This window comes from Tamandua tetradactyla, chromosome 15 (assembly GCF_023851605.1).
Source record: "Tamandua tetradactyla isolate mTamTet1 chromosome 15, mTamTet1.pri, whole genome shotgun sequence".
Classification (NCBI taxonomy): domain Eukaryota; kingdom Metazoa; phylum Chordata; class Mammalia; order Pilosa; family Myrmecophagidae; genus Tamandua; species Tamandua tetradactyla.
The window spans coordinates 33,465,184-33,480,889 of NC_135341.1; the positions used below are offsets into that span (position 1 = coordinate 33,465,184).

General features: G+C 52.7%; 2 protein-coding genes across 10 annotated transcripts in view; one reads left to right on the forward strand and one right to left on the reverse strand.

Moving 5' to 3' along the window:
- Positions 1-130: 130 nt before the first annotated feature.
- Positions 131-8,930, forward strand: BAP1 (BRCA1 associated deubiquitinase 1). The gene is made up of 17 exons (XM_077129062.1): positions 131-258; positions 380-409; positions 525-579; positions 1,504-1,636; positions 2,021-2,140; positions 2,589-2,650; positions 2,727-2,869; positions 3,131-3,209; positions 3,655-3,778; positions 4,106-4,253; positions 4,750-4,937; positions 5,400-5,533; positions 6,080-6,558; positions 6,674-6,834; positions 7,108-7,200; positions 7,306-7,378; positions 7,560-8,930. Exons 1-17 carry the CDS (start codon positions 222-224, stop codon positions 7,691-7,693), a joined length of 2,193 nt encoding a protein of 730 aa, XP_076985177.1. The 5' UTR covers positions 131-221; the 3' UTR covers positions 7,694-8,930.
- DNAH1 (dynein axonemal heavy chain 1) overlaps positions 8,579-15,706 on the reverse strand; it is an 86,323-nt gene continuing 79,195 nt past the window's right edge. For 2 of the 9 annotated variants that reach the window (XM_077129054.1, XM_077129061.1), the window contains 11 exons: positions 15,504-15,648; positions 15,100-15,258; positions 14,884-15,015; positions 13,079-13,249; positions 12,813-12,992; positions 12,563-12,739; positions 11,733-11,903; positions 11,445-11,575; positions 10,719-11,070; positions 10,170-10,404; positions 8,582-9,627 (listed from right to left, as the gene is read on the reverse strand). In XM_077129054.1, the coding sequence (XP_076985169.1) occupies positions 9,506-9,627; positions 10,170-10,404; positions 10,719-11,070; positions 11,445-11,575; positions 11,733-11,903; positions 12,563-12,739; positions 12,813-12,992; positions 13,079-13,249; positions 14,884-15,015; positions 15,100-15,258; positions 15,504-15,648 (1,975 nt within the window). In that variant the 3' untranslated portion in view covers positions 8,582-9,505. Of the gene's footprint in view, positions 9,628-10,169; positions 10,405-10,718; positions 11,071-11,444; positions 11,576-11,732; positions 11,904-12,562; positions 12,740-12,812; positions 12,993-13,078; positions 13,250-14,883; positions 15,033-15,099; positions 15,259-15,503; positions 15,649-15,706 lie in introns of those variants that run through there. The other 7 variants (XM_077129057.1, XM_077129055.1, XM_077129056.1 and 4 more) reach the window with 7 other exon arrangements.

Sequence of the window (15,706 nt, forward strand, 5' to 3'; positions counted from 1 at the left end):
GGCCCACAACAGGAGTAGGACCAGCGGAAGACGAGCTCGGAGGCGGGGCGGGGGCTGTCGCGCCGCGATGACGTCACGCTGTCGGCGCTGGCGGGTGACGGGGTGGGGTCCGTTGTCTGTGTGTGGTGCCGAGGGGCCCCGGGGGCGGTGGGGGCTCCGGCGGGGGCGGCGGCGGGGCAGGAGGGCCTGGACATGGCGCTGAGGGACCGCTCCGCGGGAAGATGAATAAGGGCTGGCTGGAGTTGGAGAGCGACCCGGGTGAGAAGGGGGCCGGGCGGGCCGAAGGCCAGGAAGGCTGGGTGGGCCCGCGGGCAGGCGTCTGTCCGCTGGAACGCGTCTGCCTGACCCCCCTCCCCCTTCTCTTGTCACCCCCGCCCAGGCCTTTTCACCCTTCTGGTGGAAGATTTCGGTGAGTAAGACCCTCCCTACCTGCAGGACCAGGATTGTGGGGGCCCACCCCTGCTCTTTCCTCGCCCCCGGGCGACGGGTTGCCCTACCCGACCGCTTACCTTTCTTGTTCGCAGGTGTCAAAGGGGTACAGGTGGAGGAGATTTATGACCTTCAGAGCAAATGTCAGGGGTAAGTGGTTGGCTGTAGGGCTGCCCCCCACACTTTCAGGGGGAAGTGACCCTCAAAGAAGGCAGTATAAGAAATCCCAAATTGTAAAATCTCATATAAGCAAGTATCCTTTTTCTCTGGGTGTCCTTCTGGTCAAGATGATATTTTTATTTTCCAGATTTCTCTCAGGACCTCCTTTTATGTAGTGGCTTTCCCCATTTAAATCCTTACCCTCTTTTGGCATACAGTTCAGATGCCCTTCCTGGTCTTGTAGCAGGAAGCCCCTTCTCTTAATCCAGATCACACAATGTGTTTCATGCAGCTGCAATTTATTAATTACAGCTTTAATCCCCACAAGGGTCATGTACTTCGTTGGTGTATGGCATCTGATAAGGCCACTCCTGGTGACCAACCACAGGATCTTGTCCTAGTGGTCCCACAGAATAGAGGTGTGGAAAAACCGCTATTGTGCCTGAATCAAGAAGTCTGCTTTTTGTTTCCTTCGAAAGAAGGGACTGGTGTGGGTGTTAGTTTGCTTCTCTGCATTGGGCTCTAGGCCTTGTGGTCTCCAAGTGAGAATTAGTGTTATAATTTCTAATCAGACAGAGTTTTTGTTCTCACTTTCCCTGGTATTCCTCCCCTGTTCTGGGCCATTGGTTCAGCTTTTCATCTGTTATCCTGGAACCAAAAACTTCAGGTATAAGAAACTGAGTGGACTCCTGGAGCACCATAGTCAGAAGCTCTGGCTTTGTCTGCATCAGGCCTCTGGGGTGTGAGGGCTCAGGACCACTTTGGGTACAGTGTTGAGAAGAAGCCAGGGGAGAGGTGAGATCATATCCAGAGCACCTGGGTGGTAGCACAGTGCAGAGTAACAAGGGAAGAAAAGGGATGCTGATTGTCTTCTGCCCCCTCAGCTGATCCTGTTCTATACCTTACTTCCCCCAGCCCTGTGTATGGATTCATCTTCCTCTTCAAATGGATTGAAGAGCGCCGGTCCCGTCGCAAGGTCTCTACCTTGGTGGATGATACATCTGTGATTGATGATGATATTGTGAATAATATGTTCTTTGCCCACCAGGTCTGTTGGGTTTTGTGTTCTTTCTGGTGGGTGGGATGCTGCCATTTATTTTTCTTTGGGAAGTGGAAGTTGGGAAGGCAGAAGGAAGAGATAGCAGACACCAGTGGTGTTGGTTACGGAACCCCCTTGGCAGAAGTAACAAAGCTTTTATTCACTATTCAAGAACACTTTAGAACGGGATGGTGTCTGAGTCATTTGCCTCTCTCTACATCTCCAGACACCTGGTGAGTACTTAGTTGATGCTTGTTGAATGAACAATGTTGGGTTAAGATGAGGTGAGCTTATGATTGTTGTCCAGATTCGGTTGTCATTCTCTGGATCCCTATTCCCAACGAGCATGAGCTTGCAGGAACTGTGTAAGGGTAATTGTTCTTGGTTTCACAGCTGATTCCCAACTCTTGTGCCACACATGCCCTGCTGAGCGTGCTTCTGAATTGCAGCAGTGTGGACCTGGGGCCCACCCTCAGTCGCATGAAGGACTTCACCAAAGGTTTCAGCCCTGAGGTAGGCTGCAGTGCCTTAGTTCTGGCTCACAGCTGACTGGACAGATCTGACACCCAGGGCCTCTGATGATACAGAGTTTTTTCCTTTAGAAATGACCATTGAAATTACATTGGACCCTTAAACTAATTATGTCAGGAGAAGAAAGACCTAGATAGAGAAGGAATTTTCCTCAGGTGACACCATGTTAGGACCTTCTATGTCAGAACTTTTCCTTTCAGGCTTTGCTGCTTCCCAGTATCCACTGATGACCACACAAGGCCAGTAGAGCCCATCTCTGGGCTCCAGAGGTCTCTTCTGTCCCCCCACTAGACCTTTAGGAGTGTTAGTCTGTGCTTCCTCAGATTTCTGGAACACCTGCAGGTCTGCTCTCTGGAGTGTCAACCCACCCTTCTCCCCCAGAGGCTCATCTAAAAAGTTGTTCTGATATAGCCTTATTTTCTCTTCTTAGAGCAAAGGATATGCGATTGGCAATGCCCCAGAGTTGGCCAAGGCACATAATAGCCATGCCAGGTGTGTGGGAGCTGTGGGAGCCGGTGTGTGTGGGGGGGATTGTTCCTTTTTGGGCCCTAAATGTGTCCTTCCCCAGGCCTGAGCCACGCCACCTCCCTGAGAAGCAGAATGGCCTTAGTGCAGTACGGACCATGGAGGCATTTCACTTTGTCAGCTATGTGCCAATCACAGGTCGGCTCTTTGAGCTGGATGGATTGAAGGTCTACCCCATTGACCATGGTAGGTACCCTGAGCTGAGGGTCCACTGGCTTCCTCTGCTTGTCTCCCAGGGAGCCAGGACTCAAAGCCTACAGGCGCTGAAGGTCCTGGTGGTAGGGGGTGGGTGTTAAGGACATCCAGCTCTGACCAGTTTGGCAGCCTATACTACATTACCTGCCCTTGACTCCCTGGATCAAGTGCTCTTTTCCATTCTCCTTCCCACTCATGGCCTGCCAAACTCAGGGTTTCCCATCTGCTGACTCCTGTTTTGGTCTTCCTTAGGGCCTTGGGGGGAGGATGAGGAGTGGACAGACAAGGCCCGGCGGGTCATCATGGAGCGTATCGGCCTCGCTACTGCAGGGTAAGGGCCCTGTGCCTTCCCTGCTCTACCCTTTGGAGCTGTGCCCCCTTTGGAAGGGACAGAGAAAAGGGAACTACGACTGAGAAAGGCCAGGTGATTTGTGGAAGGCCCCATGGTGAATCTGGCAAGATCAGGCTTAGCTCTTGGGTTCCCAACTCCTTGCCTGAGCTGCCTGTTACCTGTTCTGGATGGGACAGGGGAGGGGTGGTCCTTGGCAGAACCCTGGGGTGGCCCAGGAATCCCAGCTCACTTCCTCACACAGCTCATTGGAAGATACTAGCTCAAGTGTCTGGTATGCCTAGTCAGCTGTTGTCTGCTTCTTGGGGTAGGGCCTGTACCTACAGCCACAGTTGTCACTATAGGGAATCCTGCCAGGATATCTGCCTTAACTTAATGGTGGGGCCCAGGGTAGGGGCTGTTCTCATGGCTGTGGCTGTGACTGCAGGGAGCCCTACCACGACATCCGCTTCAACCTCATGGCAGTGGTGCCTGACCGCAGGATCAAGTATGAGGCCAGGCTTCACGTGCTGAAGGTGAATCGTCAGACGGTGCTAGAGGCTCTGCAGCAGGTGGGTACACCCTCTGCCTGGCCCCTGCCCAACCTGACTCAGGCCCACTCTCCCCAAACCTTTCCTATTGTGCCATTTGTCCCAGATTGCCACATCATTCTCTTAATGTAGAGCTGAGCTTCAACAAACCACTCCTTTCCTTTGCTCCCTTTGTGGAATTGTGGTATTTGAGGTGGGATGGGAGAATAGTTTCTAAAAGGAGTGTAGAAATCTGTTGTGTTTCCCTGTAGTGGGTAGAGCCAAGGTCATTATGCTGTCCATCAGGCCCTTTCAAGATAGAGGCCTACATCTGTCCTCCCTCGTCTGAGCTATGGATTTGGTTTTCAGCTGATTAGGGTTACACAGCCAGAGCTGATTCAGACCCATAAGTCTCAAGAGTCACAACTTCCTGAGGAGTCCAAGCCAGCCAGCAGCAAGTCCCCCTTGGCACTGGAGGCAAGCAGGGCCCCTGCGGCCTCCGAGGGCACCCACACAGGTACTGGAGAGCTTGGGGCCTCTTTGGTGTGCCTCAGAGCCACCTCATAGCTTGACTTGTGAGGCTAAGCAAAGGAAGTCTTTTTTATAGAGATTCTTGGGAATGGTGGTGCAGAGGTGAGGCCTGAAAGCCCAGTGCCTGCAGCTCTGCCTCCTCAGAATATGGAGGGAGAATAGTCCTTCCCTAAGGAAAGACACCTGTAAAGGGCTGCTGTGACCAGAGGTCCCTGAGCTCTGCCCCATAATGCACCATCCTTTTCTTGTTTTCTCTATAGGCCTTTTTCTTTCTGCCTCCCTCTTTTTTCCTGTCTCATTCTTTTCCCAGTCTTACTTTATGCATGTGACTCAGAACTTGCTGGCTCCCGGTCTGCCAGTTGCTTTTCTCTGGGAAGGGAGGGGAAATTGTGCTGTGTCCCGAGATAGGGGAGATGGTGGGCTGGGAGAAGCTTTCCTGGAGCTGGCTGAAGATGCTGCCTGTGCCCCTTGCCCTGTCCCAGATGGTGTGGAGGAGGGGGCTGGCTCATCATGCCCACCGGCCCCAACTCACAGCCCTCCCAGCAAACCCAAGCTGGCGGTGAAGCCTCCTGGGAGCAGCCTCAATGGGGTTCCCCCCAACCCCACACCCATCGTTCAGCGGCTGCCAGCCTTTCTGGACAATCACAACTATGCCAAGTCCCCCATGCAGGTAAGCTGGGAATATTCGTGCTGGATTCCCTCCAGAATTCTTTTGAGAGGCTGCAATAAGCAGTTTCCCCAGGTGGTTCCTTGGTGTCCACCCTCTGCCCAGGCCTGAGTTCCAAGTTTCTCTGATACTCAGAGTCCCCCACAGATGGCAGAATAAAATTTAAGGAGGCATGGAGAGCTCCTCTTAATTGAAACTCAGTCACAAAACTATGGTATTAAACATTTAGGGCATACTTCTTTGTACAGTTCTACAGGGTGGATTCTGGGAAAATACAGGCACTTGTTTTGGGGCACTCTGTTCCTCTTAAAAGCTCTGTGTAGGCAGGTGGTATGGGAAGGAGGCAGTCTTCTCAGGAGCCAAGGTGGACTCTGGAGCACCTATAAGGGTTCAGAGAGCCAGACTGATTCTTGCTGTGAGTAGTATGCATGGCCTGGGCTGATTGGCTCCCTGTTCATAACCCAGGAGGAAGAAGACCTGGCAGCAGGTATGGGCCGCAGTCGAGTCCCAGTCCGCCCACCCCAGCAGTACTCAGATGATGAGGATGACTATGAGGATGATGAGGAGGATGACGTGCAGAATACCAACTCTGCCATCAGGTCAGCCTGGCTCTGTGAGGCTAATAGACTCTGGGTGCTGCAGATCCTATCCTGAATATTTGAGCCTCTGTCTGAGAATGCCCTTGAGCAGATAACACTGAGCACCTGCTGAGTGTGTGGCTTTAGGGGAGGCTGACATGAAGGGGGTGACCCCAGGCTCCCAGGGAGTTGGCTCGTGGGCTTGGGGGTGAGCTGAGCACATTAGACACCAAGGCTTGTGCTTTTGGAAGGTGACCTTTCAGCTCGGCTTTGGAGGATGGGATGAGGGAGGGATGGAGGAGGTGTAGGAGGACAGCTTTTCTAATAGCCATGGCATTAGCAAAAGATCAGAAGTGAGGTGCTGGAATAGAAGAGGTATCCTTTGAGGACATCTTACTGCAGCTGTTAAGAGCCTAGAGTTCTAGGCTGGACATGGCTGGACTATATCTGAGGAGCTCCTAGGGTCAGTCCCTGGAGGCCAAGGATGTCTTAAGGCATTTTGGGCTCTGCTGGATATGATCAGTCACCTGTCCCAATCCCTTGGCTCATCTCCCCTTGACTCCACAGATACAAGCGGAAGGGGTCAGGGAAGCCAGGGTCCTTGAGTGGCACTGCAGATGGGCAACTATCAGTGCTGCAACCTAATACCATCAACGTCCTGGCGGAGAAGCTCAAAGAGAGTCAGAAAGACCTCTCAATTCCTCTGTCCATCAAGACCAGCAGTGGGGCCGGAAGTCCAGCTGTGGCAGTGCCCACGCACTCGCAGCCCTCACCCACCCCCAGCAACGAGAGCACAGACACAGCCTCTGAAATAGGCAGTGCTTTCAACTCACCACTGCGCTCACCCATCCGCTCAGCCAATCCAACACGGCCCTCCAGCCCTGTCACCTCCCACATCTCCAAGGTGCTTTTTGGTGAGGACGACAGCTTACTGCGTGTTGACTGCATACGTTACAACCGTGCTGTACGTGACCTGGGTCCTGTTATCAGCACAGGCCTGTTGCATCTGGCTGAGGACGGTGTGCTGAGTCCTCTGGCACTTACAGGTAGGCCCTGGGCTGGCTCTCTGGCCCTTGGTGTACCTAGCAGGGAGGAGGGAGGTGCCCAGGTAATTGTCAGGTGTCTTGCCTCTGATAGTTCTTTTCATGCCTTCTTTCCCAGAGGGTGGGAAGGTTTCCTCACCCTCTGTCAGACCGAGCCAAGGCAACCAGGGGTCCAGCAGCCCAGAGGAGAAAGAGGTGGGGGAAGCAGTGGACAACAGAGAGAAGACTGGACTGGTCAGGCCTGGTGAGCCTGTAAGCGGGGAGAAGTACTCACCCAAGGTGAGCCTCCATTGTAGCATTCTCTTGGTGCTTTCAGTACGAATGGAGGGAAAGGCCTGTGCACTGCTGCCCAGGTACTGGCTTCTTGATTGGAATTTTGGGTAAGAGTTGGTGGCTGGAGCCATGCGCCTGGAAGCCTATCTGGGTGATAACAGGGGCCTCAGTAGACTCCTGGATTCTGACTATTCTTCTGTGCCTTTGGCTACCCCCTGGTAGTGGGCCTTTGGGCTTGGCTAGCTGCCCTCATGGGTGCAACGGTGGGTATTTTGGCAGGAGTTGCTGGCACTGCTGAAGTGTGTGGAGGCTGAGATCGCAAACTATGAAGCCTGCCTCAAGGAAGAGGTGGAAAAGCGGAAGAAGTTCAAGGTGGGTGATCTCTCCAGCTTCTTGAGCCTCTGCTCTTGACTTCCTGTCAACCGGTGGCTGCTATGGGGAGATGGGCTGCAGTGCCCTCACTCTTCTTCTCTGCAGATTGATGACCAGAGAAGGACCCACAACTACGATGAGTTCATCTGCACTTTCATCTCCATGCTGGCTCAGGAAGGTAAGGAGACCTGCTGCATCTTATTTGACTTGCTCTGCTGAAGGCTCTGTCCTGCAGATCCCCTTCTCTCACAGCAGGAGAGTTGTGAGAGCCCAAGCTCCTGACCTGAGGCCATGATCACCCTGAGCAGGTGGCTGCTGGGCATCTAGCCCCCTGCTCCACAGTCCCTACCTTTCCGCAGGCATGCTGGCCAACCTGGTAGAGCAGAACATCTCGGTGCGGCGCCGCCAAGGGGTTAGTATTGGCCGACTCCACAAGCAGCGGAAGCCTGACCGGCGGAAACGCTCACGCCCCTACAAAGCCAAGCGCCAGTGAGGACTGATGGCCCTGACTCTGCAGCCTGTTCTTGCCGCACGGCTCTCACCAGGGCCTTCTTCCCTTCCCTATTTCCCTTTTCCCAGTATTACTTAATAGTTCCAGCTAGAAAGCCCAGGCCCTGGGGGCTGGAGCTAGGCCCAGATTCCCTGCATTGCACCCCAGGGCGGGGATGGTCAGCCCCTAGTGCTCAGGAAGCAACAGCTGGAGCTGGGGCATAGCGCCATGCAGCAGCTACCTCCACAGCCGGCTGTGGAGTGGCAGGACCTGGCCCTCCTGCCTTAGGCAGCAGAGTATATATTTTATCTATTAGAGACATCTATTTTTCTGGGCTCCAACCTGTCTTGCCACCACTGTGTTGACATGGCTGGGAATGTTTCCCTCCTAACAGCTGTCATCTTCCTGAGCCCAGGCTCTTGCTTCATGCTAGGGTCTTGACTGCAGGCCTAGCTGGGGCCTGGGTGGGCATTGGACCCTGCTGCTCAAGTCCCAGCTACCAGCCTGCTCCTGTTGTGAGGAAGCCAGGCCTACTCTCTTCATTCCTCCTGGGAGAGCTTTAAACTCAGGGTCCCAGCTGTTGGGCTGAAATTGGGGTGGGGTGTCCCAGCAGGGTTGGGATGCACAGCTTGCTGGGGTCCTCCGGCCTGAACAGAGAAGTGTTTGAGCTGTTTCTAGGCGGGCTTGTTGAGACTGCTCTCTGTAGCAGTGCTCAGGGCTCTTTGCTTTCAGTGTTGTGGCTCTGACTTTGGGACTACCTTGGGCTCCTGGTCTTTGTCCTTGGAGCCTGGGGGGGCTCAGAAGAGCCTCTGTCCCCGCCCCCCCTTCAGTATTATCATGTGTCCCTTTTATTAGGAATAAGCAGAGACAGGACTGCTTGCAGGAAGTTGGCACCACTCAGCCCTCCCTGCCATACCAGCTTCCTCAGCCTCTGCAGGGCACTCAGGGTTGGGGACAGACCAGAACTGAGACACACAGTTGGAGCTCCCATGTTGCCAGAGTGCCTGATGCTGAGGGATAATGGGTCTAGTGCTCTCTCTAGAGTACAGGCCCCAGACAGCCTCATGGCCTCTACCAGATGGTTTTGAAGGTGACCCAAGCAGGCTCCTTATCTGTATATAGTGGTTGGGGGGTGGGCTAGCAGGTGTGGCAGCTGCCTCTCCCTGGGCTGAGTACAGCCTGAAACCTGTGGCCCCTGTAAATACTGGATCAGTGGATGAATAAAACTCTTAAATACTAAGCTCTCCTGTGCTGTTCTAAGGTTTTTAGACTAGGCTGCATTGTGAGTGGAAGAATTAACTAGACCTCCTGGGCCCCAAAGCCCTGTGACCAGAAAGGTAAGAGGTTTACATTCTTGGGGTGCCAGCCCTTTCCCGCAGGGCAGATATCCTTGTGACCCTAGGCCTGGGATTGGGGATCTAGGTAAACTATGGAGCTTCGGAGCTATGTTCAAGATAGGATTGGGTGTACTTTGTAGGTGGGGGGTGGGGGACTATTGACTTAAACCAGATTGGTGGTTTTGCAACCAAAACCTGGCCAGGGCTCAGGAGCCAGGAATCAGGGCTGCTTCTAGTCTTAACTGGTATGTTCTTCCTGGTACCTTAGAGGGTCCCATCTCTTCCCTTGTTGCATTTGGACAGGTACCGCAGGCCAGAGCTCTCTCCCCTCTTCTAATTACATTCTCTGCTGAAGTTGGCTGGAGCCCCTCGCCCCCACCCTGTCTGCCTGATAATGACTGTTTGATGTAAGCAGTTAAGGTTCAGCCAAACTGCTTAGAAAACTCAACTTTATTGCACCCCTTCCTTTTTTCAGAGTCTAGTAGTCCAGGGCACAAATGAGAGCCACGCCACGTTTTATCCAGTGTCGCTGTGGCTGGTCACTGGGGATCTCCACAGCAATGACATAGTTGGTGGAATGGCCTGTGGTTGATAGTGTTCCTGGGGCAGTCAAGAAGGGGAGAGGGTTAGATCAGGTTCTGCCTCAACTAGAGGAACGACAGGGTAGGGGCAAGGTCATTGGGTTCAACAAACCCAATTGGGGACAGGAAGGGGACCTTGGCCAAAGAGAAGGCCTCTGGTAAGTGGATCAAGGCTCAGGCTTGCCAAGGGTTATTGTACTGGGGGTTGAGGAAAAGGATAGGAGAAGTGAGGCCATTGTTTGTTCTCTGGAGGGACCCAGCCCAAGCCCATCCCCTCTCCAGACCTCAATCACCCCTCTGAACAATGGCAGGCTGGACCTCTTAGGTTCTCAGGACCCAAGGTGAGTGCCACTGAGGAAGGCAGGCAGAGAGAGGCAGAGAGGGCCCCTGGGCATTGCCCTGCCTGCTGGCCTGGCCTTAATGGTTTCAAGAATGCTGATCAGTTTCTACCTGCCTTCAGGTTCAGCAAACTTGGGACAACCTAACTGGCTTGGACTTAGCTGAGTTTGACCAATCCTGGGTGCCCAACTGTGGTATAGGTGCCATCCCCAGACTCCTTACCAGCACGGGTCAGCGTCTTGTAGATGGGGCACAGGTAGAAGTCCTGGGCCTGGACCTTGCGGTTGGATACTGGTAGAAGCCAGATGATAGCCATTTCTGTATACAGCTCCTTGGGTCGAGATTCAGCCAGCTGGAAGGCCACTGGGTCCCAGCGGGCACCTTCCAGGAACAGTCCATGGATGTAGCACCCCTCTTTAGGTCGTTCCTTGAGCTCTGACAGCGATTGGGCCATCACCTGGAGTGGATACACAGATACCCCCACCACCCCCAAAACACAGAATCTGGATTAGGATTTGGGTCAGGGATAACAAAGTCTCTGCTGCCTGCCTGTCCATCACTCACCTACTACACTAGCTAGTAGCCTGCATTCTGTGCCCTACCCCTATGACTTCCCTTATGCTCATGGCTGCTTCTGGCATGTTTTCCTAGATTGCTCTGGCGACCTGGTCCCCTCAACCCCTGCTCATGGGTCCCCCAACTCTGCCAGTGCCCTTCTGCCTGGACCATACCCCAGTCTGTCACCTACCCTGGCCCTGTCTGTGTTCATACCTTGAAATCAAAAGAGATTGTATCAATGGAGATGACAGACTTTCGGGCAAAGTTCTGCAGGGTGCCTGTCAGGAAAGCCTGGGGGAAGAAAAAGCCGCTGATCCAGAAGACAGCTGGGATGCCACCTTGGATCCAGACCTGCAGGAAGTTCAGGCGCTGCAGCAAATCCATGACCCATGAGGACAGCGGCTTGAGTGATGGGTAGGCCTTGGCTTTCCAGACCTCGGGCACGGTGTTGTTGTACAGGCTAGCAGCCATTAGCTCCAGCTGTGAGGACATCACCACCAGGCCCTTGAGCGCCTTGAGCAAATCCCGCAGTGTCTGTGTGATCACTTGCAACAGCCGATTGTACCTACAGGCCAGGGGTAAGAAAGCAGGCAGTGAGCTGTAGCTATGTGGTACTATCCACACTCCCCCTCTGGGGGTCATAAATGGCAGAATAGAGACCAAGAACACAGAACTGGGTCAGATAGTCTACATACAAATTCCAGCTCTGGCCTTTAGCAAATATATGAACTTGGACTGACAGATCACTTAACTTTTTTGGGCCTCAGTTTACACATCTGTGAAAGGGGACTACACATGTAGCTGAGTGAAAGGATGGGTGTATATAGCACTTGTCATGGTGCCTGGGCCATGGTGGCTCCTGCTGTTGTTTCTCCACAGCTGCTGCTCTGAGCAGCCCTGATGGCCTACTTTGGGACTGGGGGTATATGGGGAAATTACCTAATGACCTCCTGCACTAGCACCGTGTTCATTGACTCCTCATACAGCACAGGGTACTTGACCATCACCCGCTGCAAGTTGGTAGGCTCTGGCACCTTGAGCAGAATGTCCTGGGCCATGTCTTCCACTATCTATGCATCAGGAAGATGGCAGGGGTAGAGGGAGGGCACGAGTTTGGTCAGGGCTGGCTCCCCATTAGCCACTGCAGGATTCCACGTACATTTAGTTTTTCCCACAGGGGATCAGGTAGAATGGTGGATAGGTCCCCCTCCCCCTGCCACAACCCACCTCCTCCCGGCTCTGGCCACCCACAGAGGATGATTTAGGTTGTAGCTGGATGATGGCACCCAGTAGGGCAAAAGTCTCATTCTGGGCGAAGGTGATGTTGGCATTGTCGTGGAGCCCAAAGATCTCAGGCATATCATTGAGAGGGAGGCCCTTGATATAGGAGATGTAGCCCTGGGGGGTAGAAGGGTCACAACTGAAGCTCCTGCCTTGCTCTTCCCCCAGCCTTTGGAGTGGCCCTCCAATTGATCACATCTCCCCACCCAGCCCCCCTACTTGTAACCCTTATACATACATCTCTCTATTGGTCTTGGGGCTCCATAGCCACTTAGGCTTTACATGATCTGGCCCTTACTTCCTTCCCAGCCCCACTCACCTCCATCCCACTCTTGCTTCTCCTGGCTGCTCAAACCTGCCATGCTCCCTCATGCCGCTTTTGTACCTGATGACCCACACCCTGGAATGTCCAACTCAGCCCAGCCCCCAGCTTCTCCCAACATATCGTAGCTGAAACATCATTTCCTCAGGGAGCCCTCCCTGACTGCATAGACTGGGCTGGGTTCCCATCTTGGAGGAGCTGTCCCAACTCTCAATGAATAATTATACTTAAGAAATGGCTGTGAGACAGAAGTTTGGTTCTTCCCCATGGAGCCTGAGCTCCAGGAGCAGGGACTGGGTCTGTCTCCTTCACTATGGCTCTTTGTGTTTGTGGGGCGGACTAGAGAATGAGAAGGAGCATGGCAAGGAGCTGCTGGGGGGTGGGGTGGGCAGGGGCCATATTCACAGTACCCCAGAACACCAAGCTGGCAGGTTCCCTCGTGGGGCAGGCTCACATTGAGGTCATAGGTGGGCTGGATCTGGTGGTAGACTCCGGAGGCGCTGTAACTGTGCTCAGGGGAGAGCACAGCAGGGCTGTAGAAATCCTCCAGAATATTCATGACGCAGCGGCGGTCCCAGTCATCAGTGACGCGGCCCCCATAGTTGATCTCACCTGCTGTGTACTTGAGGACCTATGGAGTGGGGTGGTTGAGGGCGCCCTGACAAGCACCTCAGCCCCCGACCCCTGAGCCGTTCCCAGCCCACCTTGTAGGGAATGTCGGCATACTCATCCAGGAACATTTTGAGTTGGCTGATGCAGATGCGCAGGTCTCCGTCAGTGAACTCATAGGGGATGTTGAAGCCCAGTGGCCCAAACTTACGGCGCTCCAGTGCATTCCCATGGAAAAGGCACAGCGACAGCAGCAGGGACTTGAACTCGGCCACCTGTGGGAGGTGAGAGGGTAGCATACATAAGGGGTGCGGGTCAGTGGAGCCAGGTAGCTTTGGGGCCCAGGCCTGGTGTGTCTCACCTTTAGACAGGAATTGAGGAAATCATCACTGAGGCTGCTGTAGGACTTCAGCAGGTTGGCCTTGACACCACGTGGTGGCTCGATGGTCATCTTGGAGCTGTTCTGCAGGATGGACACTGGGAACTTGTTGCTAGGCAGGCTGGTGAGCCAGAGGCGGAAGTCCCGGTGCACCTGCGGCCATGGACTCCACGTGAAACCCAGACCTAGTGACCACCCCAATACCAGGCTCCCTCTGACTAGGGATCTTGGGCATACCCTTGGCCTGACCTGGACCTAGGACTGGGCTGAGTGGGGCTGCATAGACCATTGGTTAAGAATACAGGCTTTCCCATCCCCCTATCCCATATTGCCACCCCTTTTTTCAACATGAAAAAATTAGAATGGGCATAACCCAAAGATCCCCAAAGAGTGGAAGAAGGATCAAAGGAGAAGGAGGAGTATAACAGAAAAGTTAGGATTTAACAAATGAGTATGACTGCTGAATCATTATATTGATGTTTCTTTTTAGTGTCCAGTATCTTAGAGCAGTTAAAAGGAAAAATCTGAAATTGTGGAAATGTAACCCAACACCAAACTCTGATATCTGTTCTGTAACTACTTGTTAAAATGTATTTTGATAAATTGAGTAGATTGAAATACTAGTGAACAATGAAAGGGAGTGATAAGTGGTATAGAAAAAAAATAGGGGGAACAAAGCTAAAAATCTATTGAGCAGATGGAAATACTAGTGGTCAATGAGAGAGAGGGGTAAGAGTACGGTATGTGTGAGTTTTTTCTATTTTCTTTTTATTTCTGTTTCTGGAGTGATGCAAATGGTCTAAAAAATGATCATGATGATGATGATACTACTATGTGATGATATTGTGAGCCATTGTACACCATACGCAGAATGTTTGTATGTTAAGAATGTTCATGTTTGTGTGTTGTTTTTGTTTGATAATACAAAATAAATTTAAAAAATTAAAATAAATTTTAAAATGTATTTTGAAATTTATTGCTTTTCCATATATATGTTATATTTCACACACACACAAATAATAATACAGGCTGTGACAAGTCCTAGGACCATTGGCCTGTGCTCGGTGGTGTTGGCCAAGTCCCATCACTACGGGAAATGGTAACTTGGGGTCACTGAGAGGACTGGCCAAGTCGATGCCTGTTGCACAGTTGCCACGTAGTCACTTATGGAGCACATGCTGCATGCCAGTACTAGGCTGAGTGCTGTAAAGGATTCTCTCATTTAAACCTCCATCAGCCAAACGTGATGGGGGAGTTCTACAGAGAAGGTACACTTTAACAAATGAGTATGAGTGCTGAATCATTATATTGATATTTCTTTTAGTATCTTAGACCAGCTAGAAGTAAAAATCTAAAATTGTGGAATTGTAACCCATACCAAACTCTGAAGTCTATTCTACAACTAATTGTTGCGATGTGCTTTGAAATGTTTTGCTATTTTGTATATATGTTATTTTTCACAAAAAAGAAAAAAGTTGATTGTGGTGATAAAAAAATATTTATTCCTTCTAGCCTCCAATGTTCTGGAGCAGCTAGAAGGAAAAATCTGAGATGATGGTATGGCAGTCCATGACAAACTCTGGGATCAGTCCTATAACGACTTGTTGAAGAGTGCTTTGAAACTACCTCTTTTTTCTTTCTTTGCTTTGTATATATTTATATTATACAATAAAAAAAGTTAAAACAAACTTCCATCAGCCCCACATGGACATGTATCACCCCAGGATGGACATGTTACTCAGCAGAGGCGCTCCCGTGGGTCCGCCCCGGGCGGGGCGAAGACAGACCTTGTCAGGATTGATGTGCTCAATGAGGCGCTCCAGCGCCGGCATCCAGCTCGGCGCCAGGTGGCAGTTCTGGAAGAAGACCCACTTTCCTCTCTCTATGGAGCTGCGCACCATGGCTTCCGCCCGGGGGCCCTATGGGGGTGGCAGCACTGAGTGGTGGTCAACCAGCTGCCCCATCTCCCCAGTCTTCTATCCCTCTCCCCGCCCAGCCCTTACCTGCCCCTGGCCCAGGGAGATGGCAGAGAGCTTCTTGGAGAACTTCATCTCTTCAGCAAACTTGTAGAGGTCGGCAGCAGGGTCTGTGCCAGGTGACAGCACAAAGACGAGGGGCGTGGTTGAGTTGGAGTCTTTGAACACCAGTGGCAGGTTGGCTGTCTGCAAGGGCAGGGAGAAATGCTGGGACCAACTGGACCTGAGGAGGAACAGGGACCAGGGCAAGGAAGAGGTGCCCAGGGGGCTTCCTGGCAGGGTCCGGAACCTCTTAGAGCTTTGGGGAGTGGGGATAGGAATCCTGACCTGACCAAGGTTGCAAACTGGTCTGTCCACATGCAGCCAGGCCCCTGGGAGCCAGGGTGGGGATTAGCCCAGGGAGCCAGCCCTGCTCGGACACCAGCACTTGCCTGTGGCTCAATGAAACGTGGCTCCAGGTTGGTGGCCACGAAGTCCTGCATGGCATTGGTGACCTTGTCCCCACGCAGGCAGCGGAGTACCAGTAGCTTCTGGAACTGATCCAGGTACTGGTCCCAGATGCTGGGTAAGGGCTCCCTGCAACAACACCCACATCTCCCTGAAGGCGAGCCTGTGGAAGGCCACTGGCCATGGG

Bases quoted from the DNA above. Each gene is read 5' to 3' on its own strand.
- BAP1 (XM_077129062.1), top strand. From the start codon at position 222: ATGAATAAGGGCTGGCTGGAGTTGGAGAGCGACCCGG. The intron at 2,651-2,726 runs GTGTGTGGGAGC...GTCCTTCCCCAG, and splicing joins GCACATAATAGCCATGCCAG to GCCTGAGCCACGCCACCTCC. The intron at 7,201-7,305 runs GTGGGTGATCTC...TCTTCTCTGCAG, and splicing joins AAAAGCGGAAGAAGTTCAAG to ATTGATGACCAGAGAAGGAC.